The sequence below is a fragment of the Eleginops maclovinus genome, chromosome 6 (assembly GCF_036324505.1).
Source record: "Eleginops maclovinus isolate JMC-PN-2008 ecotype Puerto Natales chromosome 6, JC_Emac_rtc_rv5, whole genome shotgun sequence".
NCBI classification, from domain to species: Eukaryota; Metazoa; Chordata; class Actinopteri; order Perciformes; family Eleginopidae; genus Eleginops; species Eleginops maclovinus.
In genome coordinates, this window is record NC_086354.1 from 25,408,707 (window position 1) to 25,428,706 (window position 20,000).

The 20,000-nt window shown below is 46.0% G+C and overlaps 2 protein-coding genes across 2 annotated transcripts in view; both read right to left on the minus strand.

Moving 5' to 3' along the window:
* Positions 1-2,022, minus strand: part of rasal2 (RAS protein activator like 2) — a 51,301-nt gene extending 49,279 nt beyond the window's left edge. Inside the window, exon 1 of the mRNA XM_063886289.1 lies at positions 1,761-2,022. Within this exon, the coding sequence (XP_063742359.1) occupies positions 1,761-1,860 (100 nt within the window). The 5' untranslated portion in view covers positions 1,861-2,022. The remainder of the gene's footprint in view (positions 1-1,760) is intronic.
* Positions 2,023-4,171: 2,149 nt separating this feature from the next.
* The window catches only part of lamc1 (laminin, gamma 1), a 53,733-nt gene continuing 37,904 nt past the window's right edge, over positions 4,172-20,000 (minus strand). Inside the window, 23 exon segments of the mRNA XM_063885892.1 lie at positions 4,172-6,997; positions 7,496-7,595; positions 8,159-8,317; positions 8,413-8,612; positions 8,976-9,090; positions 10,190-10,339; positions 10,524-10,668; positions 11,209-11,346; positions 12,124-12,203; positions 12,396-12,601; positions 13,735-13,891; positions 14,128-14,306; positions 14,615-14,757; positions 15,329-15,482; positions 16,166-16,411; positions 16,823-17,011; positions 17,095-17,272; positions 17,274-17,320; positions 17,439-17,551; positions 17,677-17,866; positions 18,839-18,961; positions 19,054-19,190; positions 19,683-19,781. Of these exon segments, the coding sequence (XP_063741962.1) occupies positions 6,741-6,997; positions 7,496-7,595; positions 8,159-8,317; positions 8,413-8,612; positions 8,976-9,090; positions 10,190-10,339; positions 10,524-10,668; positions 11,209-11,346; positions 12,124-12,203; positions 12,396-12,601; positions 13,735-13,891; positions 14,128-14,306; positions 14,615-14,757; positions 15,329-15,482; positions 16,166-16,411; positions 16,823-17,011; positions 17,095-17,272; positions 17,274-17,320; positions 17,439-17,551; positions 17,677-17,866; positions 18,839-18,961; positions 19,054-19,190; positions 19,683-19,781 (3,505 nt within the window). The 3' untranslated portion in view covers positions 4,172-6,740.

Consider the following 20,000-nt stretch of genomic DNA (forward strand, 5'->3'; position numbering starts at 1 on the left):
CTTCACGTCACCACCGCTAAGCTAAAGGAGCCTAATGTTGGGCTATAACGGAACTACAGCACGGTCACATGACTTCACGTCATCACCGCTAAGCTAAAGGCGGCTAATGTTGGGCTATAAAGGAACTACAGCACGGTCACATGACTTCACCTCACCACCGCTAAGCTAAAGGAGCCTAATGTTGGGCTATAAAGGAACTACAGCACGGTCACATGACTTCACCTCACCACCGCTAAGCTAAAGGAGCCTAATGTTGGGCTATAACGGAACTACAGCACGGTCACATGACTTCACGTCATCACCGCTAAGCTAAAGGCGGCTAATGTTGGGCTATAAAGGAACTACAGCACGGTCACATGACTTCACCTCACCACCGCTAAGCTAAAGGAGCCTAATGTTGGGCTATAAAGGAACTACAGCACGGTCACATGACTTCACCTCACCACCGCTAAGCTAAAGGAGCCTAATGTTGGGCTATAGAGGGACTACAGCACGGTCACATGACTTCACGTTACCACCGCTAAGCTAAAGGAGGCTAATGTTGGGCTATAAAGGAACTACAGCACGGTCACATGACTTCACGTTACCACCTCTAAGCTAAAAGTGGCTAATGTTGGGCTATAAAGGAACTACAGCACGGTCACATGACTTCACGTCACCACCGCTAAGCTAAAGGAGGCTAATGTTGGGCTATAAAGGAACTACAGCACGGTCACATGACTTCACGTCTCCACCGCTAAGCTAAAGGAGGCTAATGTTGGGCGTGATGATGTTTAATCGTCTTATTTAGACACTTGTTTGCAACCGCCATTTTTTAAATTCACCGTTGATGTATTTGAGTGTGGGGGGCTTGAAGTGTGGCTGGTCAGCAGGGTGTGGACAGCTTGACCTCACCACTACAGTCACTGGTTATTATTACCCTCTAATGACTGTGTGAGAGTTACTCTGAGGTAAATCACTTCCTGCAGAGCTGACCCTCACCAGGAGGCAGCAGCAGTTACTGTCAGAGTCACACAGCCCTCGGAAACTCTGATTTTCAGGATTAAAAAAGGAACAAAAACCAGACAGACTTCTGTTCAGGTCAACGGAAAACTGTAGCAATGTGACAGTTTCAGAGCTGGACCACTATGTGTTCAGGGACACTACATATCACTCGGTACCCACACTGCCCTCCGCTCAACCTAATGACCCAGCGTCTCGTTAATCACACACCTTTTTACCCTCCAAAGAGTGCTACTGGTTTTATTCAACCCTATCCTCTAATAGAAAAATACATTTGAGAGGCTTGAGTTTGCATTCGTTTTGTCGATTGGTTTATGGAGGAGGTCTCGAAACAGGAGGGCATATCATCCTATCACCTATGAGGAACCCTGGGTCAAAGCTGCCCCCATCCAGAGGGGGTCTAAACCTCCAAGAAAAGCCCCCAAAGTGATGATGTGTAAAACTGTGAATCAGAGGTCCGGCAGCTGATACACTGAAGTGCAAAGTGAACACCGGGAAAAGTTACACACACACACACACACACACACACACACACACACACACACACACACACACACACACACACACACACACACACACACACACACACACACACACACACACACACTGAGAAAGCCGGTGGCTGCCATGACCTCGGCCTTGGTCCGCGGATCCCCGGTCCCCTTTCCCCCTGTGTGTGTGTGTGTGTGTGTGTGTGTGTGTGTGTGTGTGTGTGTGTGTGTGTGTGTGTGTGTGTGTGTGTTTGTGTGTGTTCTCACCGTAGACCCGGATCCACCCCCTCTCTCTGCTCATGGTGTCCGACAGGAGTCTCTCCAGCAGCGGGTCCAGAGGCTCCACGTCTCCCGGGTCCGGCTCCATTAGATCCGAGAGGAACTTTAAAATCCCCCTGAAGTGTCGGTCAACCCGACCGGTGTTTCAGTGAGAGGTAAAGTGTTTAAAAGGCGGCGGTAAAGAAGTAAAAGTGGGCTTTTAATCCGTTTCTGGGGAGTTTTGCCGTTTTGCCGTTAGCGGTCCGGCTGTTTCTCCCCATGGATGAGAAAAGAAGAGAGGAGGCGGGGCTTCGCTCCTATCAGAGCCGCTCATTGGCGCATCCAGAGCACAAGTACTCGGATGTGGGCCCACAGAGCATGCGCAGTTGAGTTTTCCCCTTAAGCCCCGCCCCCGATCTCCCGCTCTATCAGTCAGATGAATGGAGATAAAATATACTTTATTTATCCAAAGTTGGGATAAAAAATAGAATAAAAAACAAAGAAAATATTAAGAAAATTTAAGAAATATATCTACATATTTTCAGTACAAAAAGACCTGTATTCAAAGGAGTATTTAAGCATTATAAAATATTCAGAATAAATTAGAATACTCCGTAATCTGCTGAACATATAAACATACAGTAGCTTGATATCAGCAGTAAAGAGGGTTAACTCTGGATTCAGCTTCCAACGCATTTTATATTTTTTTACATCCTAATGATTTATTAAGGGCTACAAAAGAGTTCATGCTGGGGAGTTTATTTAGCTAAAAATAATGATCCTGATTTACAGATGTCTTTTTCCCAATGTAAATCACAGGGGGAACTATTCTATGTTGTGGAATATTATTCTGTTTATTACCACCAACAAATGCAAGTCCTTTCAATTCAATGTAGTTTGTCAAAGTTGGGCCAGTTTGAGTTGTTTTAACATCACGTAAGTTTTATTTTATTGGTATTATTCCTTATCTCCTATTATTGACTAAATTGATTTGATTTATTTGATTTTGATTTTGATTTATCGTCAATTTGATGACCCACAGGAATGTCTTTCTGTCCTCTGCCTCCCCCTGCTGTCCTCCCCCTGCTGTCCCCTGCCTCCCCCTGCTGTCCTCTGCCTCCCCCTGCTGTCCTCTGCCTCCCCCTGCTGTCCTCTTCCTCCCCATGCTGTCCTCCCCCTGCTGTCCTCTGCCTCCCCATGCTGTCCTCCCCCTGCTGTCCTCTGCCTCCCTCTGCAGCCTCCATGCTTTAATGTTCAGAAAACTTTTTATGTTTCTCAGACTGCCTGTGCTGCAGCTCCTCTTTTCACCCTCTGTCTGAAACCAGAGCCCAGTCTGCTGTGATTGGTTGGCTGGCCTGCTCTGCTGTGATTGGTCAACTGCTTACAGATGTCCCGCCCCTTAGCCTATAGGTAAAATTAAATGTTATAATTCATGTGTGTGTATTTGTATTTTCAAAGCTTCAAAAATAAAAACTCTTGAATAAATGGAATAACTTAGAGGCTTTGATGTTTAAGTTTCTGAGTTGATTGGGACAGAAGATCAGGTAGAATTAAAATGTATTTGACTAGATAATGAAAGTTTTCTTGAATCGATAATGTAAAATTGTAAGTTTCTTGAACTCAAAGTCTCAGGTTATAACAAACAATGATCATAAATAACACGGCTTGTAAAGCTTAAGTTAGTGAGAGGAACAGAGGTTGGGGTCCAGCAGTGGCTCAGTCAGTAGGGGCTTGGACTGGGAATCGTAGGGTCGCCGGTTCAAGTCCCCGAACAGACTTGAAAATATGGTAAGTGGACTGCTACTTGGAGAGGTCCCAGTTCACCTCCTAGGCCCTGCTGTGGTGCCCTTGAGCAAGGCACCGGACACCTCCAATCCCCCCTCCCCATTGCTCCCCGGGTGCTGCACAATAGCTGCCCACTGCTCCTAGTGCTAGGATGGGTTAAATGCAGAGGACACATTTCACTGTGTGTGCTCTGCTGTGTGCATGTATGTGACTAATAAAGAGGGTTACATTCTATCTTATTTTCACCCTGAGTAAACTCACGTATTTAAGGCTCCTGAACTTATATAAGTTAAACCACCCTCATTATTTTTACAGTGGCTGAAATCAGGTAGATTGTGGAGAAAATCCTCAGCACAACCACGGCGGAATATTCCTGCCTGAAGTCACGGTGTCCTCTTTTTGTACTCGTAAAACCGTTGCTGTATTTGTGTCTGAAACATGATTTACTGGAGCAATGCAATGTGTTTGTTTGACAGGTAGGTTTTTTATTTGCAAAACTAAATGCATTAGCTTGTAGATGGTGTTTTGTGTTTGTTAGTGACTCAGGGCATTTGTACAACAGGTGTTTGCGGAGTTCTGGCAGGGAAAGACCTCTTCCTGATGAGTAGAACATAAACCAGACGCTGACACGGAGCTTCCTGTAGTAATGTTTTTTATTATTCAAATGTTAAGTCTGGATTTACAGGCAGTGAACAGAGTCACTCAGGTCCTCACAGGAGACAGAATATGAAAAGGCGCTGCAGGCCGCGCAGCACACGTCCAAGACAACAGGTTACAATACAAATAAGTGGTACATTATAACTTAAAATACTGTTCATACATCAGTGTGTGTGTGTGTGTGTGTGTGTGTGTGTGTGTGTGTGTGTGTGTGTGTGTGTGTGTGTGTGTGTTTGTGTGTGCTGCACATCCTGCAGCCTGGATGGAGGGAGGACAGAAACACATCTCTGTGTGGAGCTCTGCTGGTCAGGGGGGGAGTCTGCTCTGAAGGACTGCCATCAGACCCGTCTACTCTCCAGCTCGGTGAACCTGGAGGTGTGGAGACCCCAGAGTTACAGAGATGTAGAGTAGGGGTCTCCAGCTCAGAGACACTGCTGAAGCTAACCTGCAGATGTTGGGCAGTCAGCATCAGGTGCATTGATTAGCATTAATGGTATTAACTATGTGGACAATAGTTAATAAATTACAGTTTGGGGTTATTGAGGAGGTTAAATCCATTTCTGACATGTACAGGATCAGAAATGGCAGTAGTCCCGTTGGGACGTTTATGAATTCTGGGTCGATTTAATGTTTCAGCAGACTCAAAACTGCCATTTTTGATCCTGAAAATGTCAGAAATGGATTCAGCATCCTCAATAACCTCCAGACTACTGTCTGCATACGCTAACTAATGCAGCTTATGTTTACTGTACTAACTACCCAACATATGCAGGTTAGCATCCTGCAGGAGACCCCTACCCTACATTTCTATCATTAACTTTGGGTCCTCAGCACCTCAGGGTTCACAGCATGACTCTGAGCTGCAGAGAGAATCTAGGAGCATGATTGCATATTTTACCAGCTGCTGATTGGCTGCTGCAGGTTTCTCTGTTAAGGACCTGATTTAAAACAAAATAAAGCCCCTGCTTCAGCACCGAGACGAGGAGGACATTTCTGTGGGGTAAAAAGTGGACCGTGATTACATCTGAACTTTATATTAAGGCACAAAAACACTAATTAAAACTAGGATAGCAACGAGTGGCCAAGCTCATAATCTCCATGAGGGCGAGCAGATCGGTTCAGAGGGGTCCTGAAAGCTCAAAGAAACAAAAACTACACGAGAAGATTCAGTTAATTAACTCACGAGAATCAATAAAAACACAAAATATTGGCATCGCTGTGAGGCAGCAACTGTATACAAGCAAGCATATGATCGTAATAATACCACATACGTTATCGTAGATATTCATATATATTTAACCTGGAGGTGACTGATTGTGATCGGCGGCCGCTCGCTCTTAAAAGCAGCCGCTCTCGAATCATTTAAGCATATATTTACACAAATAACACGTTCCTCACTATGTCAGAATAAAAAACATTCACACAAAAATATAACATTTGAAATAATTATTAGCACCAGTGTATCAGGTAATAAAACTCTCGCTACGCAAAATGTACAAAGTTGCATAGTGTTGGATTGAGCCTGGAAGCAGGGTTAGGAGTGAGGAGCAGACAGTGGTCAGCTTCAGGAAGACACGCGGTAAAACACCAAGAGACCGCTAAGAACACGCTAAATCATCTGAGAGCTCGTGTGCACAAGACCACGCAGGATAACAGTCTGTGGATTCATCTGATCCAGGTTCTACAGGAGGAGCCGTTTCCACACGAAGACAGAAATAACCTTTAACCCTAAACTGAGCTCCACGTCACGAGGGAACAACATCAGAACTTCTGTTTCCCTTCTCTACTTCCCCAAGCTCCACAAGACTTCCAATCATGTTTAACCAGAGCAAGCGAGACAGGAAGTTCTGTTTGAAAGAACTACAAGCTGAAAGAGTTTGTCGTTCTTCCTGTCACTGTCACATGATGGCGCTAAATGAGGAGGCCCAATGCATCCTGGTAAATGTAGTCTTTCTCTTCAATCCCTACATGGCAAAATAAAGCTGGCACATTTCTCAATCATGCATTAAAGCTGTTATCCTGAGGGTCTTGTGCACACGGGATGTAAGAGTGTGTGTGTTTTCTCTAACACACACACACACACACACACACACACACACACACACACACACACACACACACACACACACACACACACACACACACACACACACACACACACACACACACACACACACACACACACACACACACACTGCAGGAGAATGAAATACTGCAGGCTTTGGAAGAGCAGAAGAAGAGTCCTTCACTGTGTGCTTTCTGATTATGAACCAGCAGCTGCAGACTGTGAAGAGCTGCATGATGGGTAATACGTGAGGAACTTCCTGATGGCGGGTGCAGTCACGTCGGGTTTGTGGTTCTGGGTTTTTCTCTTCCTCTATGCACGGCTTAGTTCATCGACCGTCAGCGCGTCACTGCCAGACAGAAACAGCTGCTTCTCTTGAAAAAAACTAAACACGTGGCTTGAAATCTTGGCTTCTTTGACAGAGATCTGAAACTGTTTTGGTAAAGTGAGGGGGTGAGGGAGGGGGGGTGGGGGTAGGGGGTTTAGGGCCGCTCCAGGGACGGCGTGTTGAAGCAGCCCTCTGGTAACGTGTTCTTGATGTCGTTCAGGTTGTTGATGTCGGCGTGGATCTCGCGGATCTGCCGGTCGTAATCGTTGATGAGATCCTCCTGAGAGCGTGCCACCTCGGTCAGCTCCGACAGCTTCCGGTCCAGATCGCTGGCCCCCATCGAGCCCTTTGCCCGCTTCAGGGACTCGTCGATCTGGTTCAGCTTGCTCAGGTCCACCTTATCGATGTTTCCTGAGGAGAGGAGGCAGAGGATTACCAACCTGAACCTTAGCTCGCCACTGCTCTCAGTGTTAGGCAAATAAACCTATACTAAAACTGAGGGTCCCTCTGGCGCTCCACACGTGTCGTCACGGGGGTTATGTGGACTGCATCATGTAAGTTTGTAGTTCAGCACTTTATCCCCAGAGGAGCGTGTGTTTTTATATCTTAAGCTGTCAAAGAAAGTACATCTCAGATCCGTATGGAACTTTGTTTAAGCAGAAACGCCTCATATTATTCCCTCTCAATCCCTCAAAGTTCTCAATGGTAACCAGAAGGCTCTTTAAAAGTATCACGACCCCTTTAAGTCTTTCATTTTGTAATATATGAAGTTAGCGAATCCTTAAGTCCAAAGAAGTCTCTTCCTGTCCTGCAAGACACAGCCGTTGTAATTCCACCGTTTGGCCACTAAGACCCTCTCTGGGAGCTTGGTGCCTGAGCTGTGTGTGTGTGTGTGTGAGGTGGAGTTACCCAGCTGGTCCAGCAGGGCGGTGATGGTGCTCAGCACCGTCTTCACGGCGCTCTTGGCTTTGCGGGCGTTGTCCTCAGCCTCCTTCGCGTTATCAGACGCCTGCGTGACGGGAAAAAGATTTTAGAAATGAACCGTCAAACTGATTTTCAGATTACTTTGCAGCAGTTAGAAAACCCCTTAACTTTCTCAACAACAAACAACAGGTTAAGGTTATTTCTGACCCATGTAAAGGCCTTTAGTTAAAATAAGAGATGATTGAGTAGCTCAAATATATTAAAATACACTTTCTTTTTTTTATCTCCAAATTCCCACTTCAATCAAACCGTACCAGTTAAGGGTTTTCTGTCCTTTAGTTTTACCACAAACTAAGGGTGAACTCGTGAACTTGTGAATTTGATCCTTAAATTATGCCGTTAAATCCCCTAAAACTGAGGGAAATGCATTTAAAAATAATATACATTACAATTAATAATGAGTCCCTTGAATATACCTTAAAATACCATCATTATTTCAATATTACTTTTTTTGCTTGACTTTTATGAGGTAAATGTTGGTTGCGCAATGATTCTCAGTGGAGGAATATTATGAACATCTGTTGCAGCGTGTGGTAAAACCCCTTAACTTCCCCCTTAATGTGACTGTGTTTGTGTGGGAGTGCTCACCATGCCGGCCATCATCATGTCTGCCGCCGCCTCGGCCTTCTTGCGGTTCAGCTCCTGCTCGGCATCGTCCAGCTGCTCCATCATGGCCGACACCTCCCCGTCCAATCGGGTGGTTTCTTCCAGAGCCTTCTCTGCATCCTCCTTCGTCTTCGCCGAGCCCTGAGGAAGAACCAGATGTTAGTAAATAAGAACCATTTTAAATAAGTGAATCCTGACGCCATGCTCTAATCTGAGCCTCGTTTTGCGTGTTTTACCTTCTGCACGTTTCCTGCGATCTTCTCCGCCTCCTCCGCCTTGGCCTTGGCCTCCCGGGCGTCGGCGTTGGCGTTTCCGAGCGCCGCCTCCGCCTGCCGTGTCTTCTGGTTGGCGGCCATGATGGTGGCGTTGATGGCAGGGATTTTCTTCAGAGCGTCCTCCGCCGCCGTCTTGTTGTCGTTCACTCTGCGGTCAAAGTCTGCAGTAAGAGAAGAGGAGGAAGAGGAGGAGGAAGAGAAGAAGAAGAAGAAGAGAACAGGAGGAAGAGGAGGAAGAGAAGAAGAAGAAGAGAACAGGAGGAAGAGGAGGAGGAGGAAGAGAAGAAGAAGAAGAAGAGAAGAGGAGGAGAAAAGGAAGACAGGAGGACACGTTAACTTGACACTGAAACATGAAACCCCTTAGATAAAATCTAAACACCCTGACAGTCACCTTAACAGAAGCCCCTTAAATAGACCTTAATTCACCCCTTAAAGCTAACAAATACCTTAAAAGACAACCCTTGAAACTTAAATCTTAAAAACAAGGTCCTGAAAAGAGGAAGGATTTATTGAATATACAGCACCTCGCAGGTCCTCCAGGATGCTCTCGGCCTCTCTGAAAGTCGCCTTCCCTTTCTCCGCCGCCTCCTCGGCCAGAGCTTTAGCAGCGTCCGCTCGGGCCAGCAGCTGATCTGCAGTCTGAGAACAGACCACAAACATGTTAGATACATGTGTTGCTCCCATGGTTAATATAACATGTTAGATACATGTGTTGCTCCCATGGTTAATATAACATGTTAGATACATGTGTTGCTCCCATGGTTAATATAACATGTTAGATACGTGTGTTGCTCCCATGGTTAATTGAACATGTTAGATACGTGTGTTGCTCCCATGGTTAATATAACATGTTAGATACGTGTGTTGCTCCCATGGTTAATTGAACATGTTAGATACGTGTGATGCTCCCATGGTTAATATAACATGTTAGATACATGTGTTGCTCCCATGGTTAATATAACATGTTAGATACGTGTGTTGCTCCCATGGTTGATTGAACATGTTAGATACGTGTGTTGCTCCCATGGTTAATATAACATGTTAGATACGTGTGTTGCTCCCATGGTTAATATAACATGTTAGATACGTGTGTTGCTCCCATGGTTGATTGAACATGTTAGATACGTGTGATGCTCCCATGGTTAATATAACATGTTAGATACGTGTGATGCTCCCATGGTTAATATAACATGTTAGATACATGTGTTGCTCCCATGGTTAATATAACATGTTAGATACGTGTGTTGCTCCCATGGTTGATTGAACATGTTAGATACGTGTGATGCTCCCATGGTTAATATAACATGTTAGATACATGTGTTGCTCCCATGGTTAATATAACATGTTAGATACGTGTGTTGCTCCCATGGTTGATTGAACATGTTAGATACATGTGTTGCTTCCATGGTTGATTGAACATGTTAGGTACATGTGTTGCTTCCATGGTTGATTGAACATGTTAGGTACATGTGTAGCTCCCATGGTTGATTGAACATGTTAGGTACATGTGTTGCTTCCATGGTTGATTGAACATGTTAGGTACATGTGTTGCTTCCATGGTTGATTGAACATGTTAGTACATGTGTTGCTCCCATGGTTATTGAACATGTTAGGTACATGTGTTGCTTCCATGGTTAATTGAACATGTTAGATACATGTGATGCTCCCATGGTTGATTGAACATGTTAGGTACGTGTGTTGCTCCCATGGTTGATTGAACATGATTGAAGGTCAGTACCTGCTGCTCGCTGCGTCCTTTTTCCAGCAGTTTGCGAACTTCCTGCTCTTTGCCCTTCAGGTCGTCTCGCAGGTCGTTGTACTCCTTCTCCGTCTTGTCGATGAGCTTATCGAGGTCTGAGGCCTCCTTCTTTATTTTACTGGCCTCATCCTGAAACACACGAAGCACGTCTTGATATGTATTTCCTGTGTCTGGGACCGGGTGACACCTTCAGGACTGATCATAACTATTTTCTGCATTTATTTTCAAAATGTTTTAAAACAAACAAAACACAAAACAAAAATGCAATGTTTTTTATCGTTACAGATCTCCCATGATGCTCGGGGGGACTGACCTCCAGAGTTTTGGTGTCGAACGGCGGGGTGCTGGTGAGGTTGGCGAAGATCTTCAGCGCCCGGTTCCCGGCGTCCTCGGCTTCCGCCTGCACCTTGTTGGCCTGCTTCTCCAGACTCTTCGCCAGCTCCTTCGCCTCGGTGTACCTGAACGCACCACGGAGAGCGGACGGATATTAATAGATACATAAATCCACAAATATAAATAAATGTAGACACTTCGAAATATTATCACTTTTTTCTGAATCCTGATTTTTTTAATCCTGACTTTATTTATTTATAAATTGAAATATAATCTGTGATGTATTATCAGTTTTTGGAAACTCATTCAGGAAATTCATTCCTTTTTCTTATAAATCTTTTTTCAGCATTTGTTAGAATACGTCTTTTAAGAAATATAAGCTCTTTTCAGTTTTCTGACTCTCCTTCAGAAGTCTGAGTTTTTGTTTTGTGACTTCCTGAGAATTCAGACCTTTTTTTTAGTCTGACTCTTTTTACACTTTTGACTCTTTCCGAATTATTACTGTTTTCTTACATTTTAGATTTTTCAAAGTTCTCATCAAACCAACATGTTACCATGTCACTATAATCTCATTATGGATGTTTTAAATGTAAACTGGGGTAGATGTAGTAACAATATAACCCATAGCCATAAAAATGAACTAAATGTATTTAAAGGGGTCGTACTTCTTGTTGAGCTCGTCGATCTCGCGGCTCGTCTGGCTCTCCCCCTCCAGAGTCTTCAGCAGCAGCTCGTGAGCTCGAGTCGACGTGTCGTTGGCGTCTTTAGCGATCTTCTCGATCTGATCGGCGTCCATCTTGTGTCTGAGAGGAGAAAAACAATAATATTTGAAAAGATGATTTAATAATTCAAAGTGTTTATAGTTGGATAACAGCAGGAAACTAAACAGAAAACAGAACAAATTAAAGAGCTGGAAAATTTGTTTTCGGGGCCAGATCTTTTTCCTTTCAATTTTCTTTACAAACTTCAGAATTTTTCCTAAAAATTGATAGTTTTGAGAAATAAATTATCAATTTTTCCTAAAAATTCGGACTTATTTAGAAATCTCTGGAATTTTTTCTTAATGTCGATTCATTTTTCTTCAAAATTTCGACTTTTAAAAATGTCCCACTGCTCATTATTCTAACTCCTTCTTCACGTGGCCCTAATCTTCTTTTAAAAAATCACACTTTTTGTCTCCCTCCTGCTTCCTTCAAGGATAAAAAAGTTATGAAAGTCTTTATATTTGAAGTGCAAATAACTGGAGACTCAGATGTGTCTGCAGGGTTCTCTGCCCTGGGTTCTCTGCCCTGGGTTCTGTCTGCAGGGTTCTCTGCCCTGGGTTCTCTGCCCTGGGTTCTGTCTGCAGGGTTCTCTGCCCTGGATTTTGTCTGCAGGGTTCTCTGCCCTGGGTTCTCTGCCCTGGGTTCTGTCTGCAGGGTTCTCTGCCCTGGGTTCTGTCTGCAGGGTTCTCTGCCCTGGGTTTTGTCTGCAGGGTTCTCTGCCCTGGGTTCTCTGCCCCGGGTTCTGTCTGCAGGGTTCTCTGCCCTGGGTTCTGTCTGCAGGGTTCTCTGCCCTGGGTTCTGTCTGCAGGCTCTTACTTGTCGGCCAGCGTGCGTGCTTCCTCAGCGAGCAGCGTCATGTTGTTCGGGTCTCCGCTGCCACTCGGGGCTTTGATATCCTGCAGGCAAACATCCCTCCGTTGATTATAAACACATACATATATTTCTAAACGATTATTAAACTAATCTATTTAACATCAAAAACAAAGTTTGATATTTCAGAGTGTTACATCTGATCTAGACATGTTCCTATAACCCTGCTGCATGGAGAGCGCCAATAAGCAGGGGGGGTCTACGAGGTGGTCCCTCACCACTTTGGCCACGGCGTCCTTGGCCTTGTCGAGCTCGTGGCGCGCTCGGTCGATCAGGCTCTCGGCGTCTCGGACTCGGGATCGAGCTCGGTCGGCCTGCAGCCCGGTGTCGTCCACCGTGCTGCGGATGTTCTGCAGACGGTTCCACTGCGTGCTCAGCGAACTGTTGATGCTGTTCAGACGCTCCAGCAGCCCGCGGTCCACGTCTGCAGGGAAAGCATTTCCTTCAGTCAGAGGGATTTAAACAACTCAGGGCTTCCTGATGCGCTAGCACAGCGGTTCCCAAACTTTTTTTGCGGCGCACCCCCCTTCTACGTCCCAACCGGGTTGACGCACCCCCCAAAAAAACGCAACAAAGCTTTGTTTTATCGCCATATAAAGACTCATGTTTAATCATGCGCAAATAACCAGAACACGCATGACAACATCAACACAGTTTCAATATAATGCAACAAAGACAAAACCGATCCACAACATTAAAGAGCATGGGCTCAGAAACAGAGACAATCAATAAGAACAGGATCGATCATTTCCTGACTCCCGCTCATTCTCTTCTCTCGGACTAGTTCCTATTCTCTCCGTCTCTGTCGCCTCCAAATTCTCACTCTCTCTTGGTCCCTCTCCTCCTTCACGACTGACAACTTTGTCATGAGACGTTCCACTTGACAGTTTCCCTGATTTCAGCCAGTGAATCATATTTGAAAGAATGAATGAAACGAGTTGGCGCGCATATATCCTAGCCCACAGGGAAACGTAGAAGAAGACAGCGGCTGTGTTCTACTACGTTTCTATCAAAAACTAATGAATTGTATTTTTGTATTTAAAATAAAAGGGATTACAAAGGAGATGTGTGTTGTTCCTGTTTTTTATTGTAGCCTATGGAAAAATCCCACTTAAAAAACAACACTGTAATATTTCAACACCAGACCACCATCACGTTTCATCTCGCGCACCCCCTGGTGGCAGCTCCACACTTTGGGAATCGTTCTGCATTCTGACTTTGATTGCTGAATGTTTTTAGTTCTTTGGGTTATTACAATTTTCATTATTCTTAAAATTAAATTTAAACTTTGACTTTAAAATAAATGATGGAATTTCTTTTAGAATTTATAATTGTTTTTCACAGTTTTGAATTTCTTTCTGGATACAGATTTTTCCCACTATTGTGATAGTTATTCATAAAAACACGTACTGCATTTTTTGTTATAATTAACGTAACATTTTCTATTTAATCTAAATACTTTTCAGATGTTTTTAACATTTGAGATGCAGTGTGTGTGTGTGTGTGTGTGTGTGTGTGTGCGTGTGTGTGTGTGTGTGTGTGTGTGTGTGTGTGTACCCTTGCTGCTCTGCGCCTCCTGCAGCAGCTCCTCGATGCTCTTCTCCGCCTCCTTCAGACGGTCCTCGAAGGCCTGGTCGCTGACCGTCTCCTGACCCGAGCCCAGATTATCGATCAGAGTCTGCAGGTCATGCAGCTTCTGCCGCTGCTGGTTCACCTGCGGACAGAGAGGGGGGGGGGTCCTCAGTTAGAGAAGAACACCTGTGGGGGGATCATGGAGCCCGACGCAAGGCCATACCGTGTTCCTGTTAGTGTGCCCGTCTGCCTGATCTGAAGCCCTACGCTCTTATTGGAATGAATCACATTAGAGTACCCCTCCCAGGACCCCTCCCAGAACCCCTCCCAGGACCCCTCCCAGAACCCTCCAGGACCCCTCCCAGCCCAGGTGCTCACCTTGTCCCGGACCAGGCTGTAGCAGGACGGGCACTGCTGGCAGCCGGGCGCTGAGCGGTTGTAGAAGTAGTTCTCCTCACACATGTCGCAGCGAGAGCCCACGAAGCCCGGCCGGCACTCGCAGCGCCCGTCGTCCTGACACTGAGCCGAGGCCGAGCCCTCCGGGTCGCAGTCGCAGGCTGGGGGGGGGGGTTAGAGACTGTGGTTAATAATAAACCTTTATTTATACAGCCCTGTGCATACACCAGGTGCAGCTTCAGGTCAGACCGTTATTAAACATTATTATTAAAAGTTATTATCATTTTTAACCAGCATTAAATAACTGTTTGCATTAAAGTAAATCATTTACTATATTTAATATGTTATATCATTTATATTATATACCAAATATCATATAATATAAATGATATATGTTATATATAAATATAATATATAATAAATATAATATATAACATTTAATATAATATATAATTTATGTCCCGCTCACGTTTGCAGCCCGAGGCGCTGAACCCGAAGGAGTTCTCCTCGCAGCGCTCGCAGTGGCGTCCGGTGACGCCGGGCTGACACTCGCACTGACCCGACGTGATGTCACACTGACCGTTGGTAGAGCCAATCGGATTACAGTTACACCTGAGGACCAGAGGGGGGAGGAGCCAATCAGAACACAGCACACAGGTCACATGGTCAACAGGCCTCATTCACAGAAACAGGTTTCATTAAAATGGATCTGTTTGGTGTGATGAAGAGGAGCTGAGATGTAATGGGGAAGAGGAGTGGGGTGTAATGATGAAGAGGAGCTGAGATGTAATGATGAAGAGGAGTGGGGTGTAATAATGAAGAGGAGCTGAGATGTAATGAGGAAGAGGAGTGGGGTGTAATGATGAAGAGGAGCTGAGATGTAATGATGAAGAGGAGTGGGGTGTAATAATGAAGAGGAGCTGAGATGTGATGATGAAGAGGAGCCGTGACGTAATGTGATGAAGAGGAGCTGTGACATAATGTGATGAAGAGGAGCTGTGATGAAGAGGAGCTGTGGTGTGATGATGAAGAGGAGCTGTCATGCAATGTGATGAAGTGGAGCTGTGACGTAATGTGATGAAGAGGAGCTGTGATGAAGAGGAGCTGTGGTGTGATGATGAAGAGGAGCTGTCATGCAATGTGATGAAGTGGAGCTGTGATGCGATGATGAAGAGTCCCTGACCTCTCGCAGCCGTCTCCGCTCTGCAGGTTGAAGAAGCCGGGCTGGCAGGCGCTGCAGTCTCTCTCCGCCACGTTAGAGAGACACTCGCACTGCCCGGTCACCTGAGAGCAGCTCACCTGACTACCCAGAGTGCCGAGCGGCGAGCAGGAGCAGGCTGAGGACACAGGTGTGTTAGACGTCACTGAGGTTTAACGGAACTCAAAGTCCTTGTTTCAAAGAAATCTTTTTGATCGTTTCTTTCTTTCTGTTTTATAAATATTTCCATCTTTATGAAATATATAGTTTGTGCATTCGTTTGATTTAAATCTTATAAGTTCACAAAGTAATTGTATTCAATTCTTTTAAATATTTGTACCGCTCCCCTTTGCTTTTACTTTTTGTATTATACAAGATTATTTTCACATTCATGTTCAGTTTATTCCAATACCGACATTTTGACTTTACCCTCTGAAAGTCCCGGACGGGTCCAGGAGAACCATAACTCCCCTCTGGCTGCAGACTACTCTCTGCTCCACAGCCGCTCTGAACTGGACTTAGCGTGCACCCTTCACACTGATATTATACTGAGTGATTTTCCATTTCACTGCACTTTTCACGATCTGTATATTTCTTATATTTTGCTGCGGTAACGGAAACATTTCCCAACTTGGGATAAATGAAGTATTTCTGATTTTCGTTTTATTTTATTAAATCCTTTTATTCTTAAATATTATTTTCCTATTTGATTTTGATTTTTACTGCAGATTTTTATCATAACATCCTAGATTTCCCTCCAGATAATTTAAGTCTTCCCTTATTTGTTCCAGTCTTTTATAACCGCAATGTCCTTCCTCTCACGTTTGCACTTGTCTCCGACGGCGGCGGCGAGGGCGTTCCCGTAGAACCCGTCCTTGCAGCGGTCGCAGAAGAACCCGTCCGTGTTGTAGATGCACTTCAGACACTCGCCCGTCTCGCGGTTGCAGTTCCCCACGGCGTTTGGGTCGATGTTGTCGCTGCACTTGCAGGCTCGGCAGGCTCGCACCGGGCCGCTCTGACCCAGCGGGTCGCCGAAGAACCCGTCGTCACACAGCTCGCAGCGCTTACCTGCGGGGGGGTGGTGGGGGGGGGGTTAGAATAAAGTGGAGTAACATAAAGTTATGACGTTCCTCAAAGACACATGTGGAGTTTCATTTTGACAATCAACATTTTTCAGGTTTTTCATTTAGTTTTTTCCGTCTCCGTCGGTGTTTCAAATGTTACGATCAGCTGGCATTAACGGAGCGGACAAGATCATGTTCAACAGTTTACTGCGTTTCACATGAACGTCTCAAAATGACTGCAAGTTATCTCCCCAGGAATCGAAAGGGGAGCAGCTGAACAAAGGATCAACATGATTTACAGATGAGGCCAAAACGAATCACCCTCAGGATGACCAAACTATTCAAAGTGAAGTGTGTGTGTGTGTGTGTGTGTGTGTGTGTGTGTGTGTGTGTGTGTGTGTGTGTGTGTGTGTACCTGTGGTTCCTGTAGGGCAGTTGGTACACACCACCTCTCTGGTTTTGGGCACCACGGCGCAGGTGGCGGAGGCGGGACAGGGACACGGCTGACAATCGGAGGACGAGCCGCTGGTGGCGTCGCCGTAGAAACCGTCCTTACAGCGTTCACAGCTGAGGCCGGCCGTGTTGTCCCGACAGTCGCACGCTCCTGAAACACACACACACACACTGGATGTCAGACATGTTATCATACATGTATCGTGTATATGTATATGTATATGTGGTCAGTACCGGTGCTGGGGGAGCAGGCCTCGCTGTGCCCGTTGCAGTTGCAGGGCTCGCAGGAGCTGAAGGCTCCAAGCTCGGGCTGGACTCGACGGTATCCCAGAGTGCACTGCTCACAGTGTTGCCCCTGGTAACCCTGAGGACAGGTGCAGCGCTCCACCCAGTGGGCGGGCTCACCAGGACCCCCCCCGCCTCGCTGTCACCAAGGAGACGTCGTCCAGGTAACCAGCGCCTACAGACACAAACAGACCACGTTAGAGGACGCTCACCATCAGAGAGAGAAAGAGAGTGTGTGTGTGTGTGTGTGTGTGTGTGTGTGTGTGTGTGTGTGTGTGTGTCTGTCTGTGTACTTCTCTCGCTGTAGGTCCCTCTGATCTTGATGGAGGTCAGGTTGTGGAGAAGTTTCTGGAAGTCGTTGTGGCTGATGGTCGGCCTCCAGGGGTAATCAGTGCTGTCATGGAGCCTGACACACACACACACACACACACACACACACACACACACACACACACACACACACAGTTCATTTAACTTATGTCTTCTTTTCTGATGAGATGACCCGGGGTTGTCTCCACATGATATCCTCACCTGAACACGTATGTCTGCATGTTCTCGTTGGGGTAGGCGTTGCCCTGGGCGATGAGTGGCACAGCAACTCTAAGCCCCGCCCCCTCCAGCACCACGTCCTCCGCTGACAGACGGGTGTCCCGCCGCTCCACCCGGAAACTCAGAGACAGATTCTGACCGTAGCTCAGCATCTGGTTCCCCAAAAACTTATCTGTGAGGGAACACACACACACACACACACTGATCACTGACTGCACAACACACACACAGATCACTGACTGCACAACACACACACTGATCACTGACTGCACCACACACACACACACACACTGATCACTGACTGCACAACACACACACTGATCACTGACTGCACAACACACACACTGATACTGACTGCACAACACACACACAGATCACTGACTGCACAACACACACACACACACACACACACACACTGATCACTGACTGCACAACACACACACTGATCACTGACTGCACAACACACACACACTGATCACTGACTGCACCACACACACACACTGATCACTGACTGCACCACACACACACACACACACACACACACACACTGATCACTGACTGCACAACACACACACTGATACTGACTGCACAACACACACACAGATCACTGACTGCACAACACACACACACACACACACACACACTGATCACTGACTGCACAACACACACACTGATCACTGACTGCACAACACACACACACTGATCACTGACTGCACCACACACACACACTGATCACTGACTGCACCACACACACACACACACACTGATCACTGACTGCACAACACACACACACTGATCACTGACTGCACCACACACACACACACACTGATCACTGACTGCACCACACACACACACACACACACACTGATCACTGACTGCACCACACACACACACACACACACACTGATCACTGACTGCACCACACACACACACACACACACGGAAAAATGACAGGAAAAGACTGCGACTTCCAATGAATCAAAATAATCCGAAGACAAAGGAAACTTCAGGAATGTGTTCAAAATAACAACAAAAGACTTTAACGAGACATCACAATGAGACAAAATGACTCAAAAAGCAAATACTATGACGACCAAACGACTCTGAGAGACTCAAACTCAAACAGAATCAAAGTGACTCAAACCTGGGGCTACGAAGTACATGGGGAAGTAGTCGTCGGAGATGAGGGACACTTCCTGTCCACTGGACGACCAAAGCACCGAGACGCTGCCTCCATCTCGCTGCTGGCCGCTCCACTGCTCGTCACCTGCACACACACACACACACACACACACACGTTACAGCACACGCACACAGAGAGACGCGGGTCGCCGTGGGGACAGTCGGAGGTGTGTGTACCGGAGGAGAAGGCGGAGCTGACGGTGTGTATCGTGAAGCCGTCGGCGCTGTCGCACACCGAGGAGTGCTGGAAGCAGAAGCAGGGGGTGCAGCCCTGAGGGTTGTGGGGGTCCAGGTTAAAGAAGCCCAGCTTACACCTGCGCGCACGCACACACACACACACACACACACACACACACACACACACACACACACACACACACACACACACACACACACACACACACACACACACACACACACACAGGTAGAGAGGGGTGGACACACTATGTTACATAAAAGTTCCGCACAAAGTATTTAAATGGACTACAATTTGCAGTAGTACACATCCAGGTACATCAGTGAGTAGCATCAGTAAAATAAGAGAAGAGAACCTTGTAGAATGACCTGTGGGGGATAACGGTAGCAAACACAATGACTCAAAGAGAGTCAGCAAAATAACTGGAAATCAATTCAAATAAATCTAATTTACTCAAAATGATTCAAAAGATATAAAAAGACAATGACTAAAAATAACTCCAAACGACCTCAGAAACAGACAGACAGAGCGTCCTGCTCTACATTAGAATATCCAACATATTCTCAGTGTGTGTGTGTGTGTGTGTGTGTGTGTGTGTGTGTGTGTGTACCTGTCGCAGCTGAAGCCCTCCACGTTGTCTTTGCAGCGGCACTGTCCCGTGTTCACATCACACTCCTGAGTGCTGCCGGAGGGAGAGCAGGAGCACGGCCTGAAAACACACACACCTTTTTGAGAGGCATCCTCAGAGTGGAGCTGGGGGACGTGAAGCGGGACAGACTGTTCCTCTAACCGTGGTTAAATAATAAATGTATGATGCTTTAGTTCCTCCACATTATTCATTCACCTTTACTTCACTATTATTTCATTTGACTGAAACTATTCCTTTAATGAAATGTTTTCCGTGCTGAGCCTCTTATTTTATATAAAT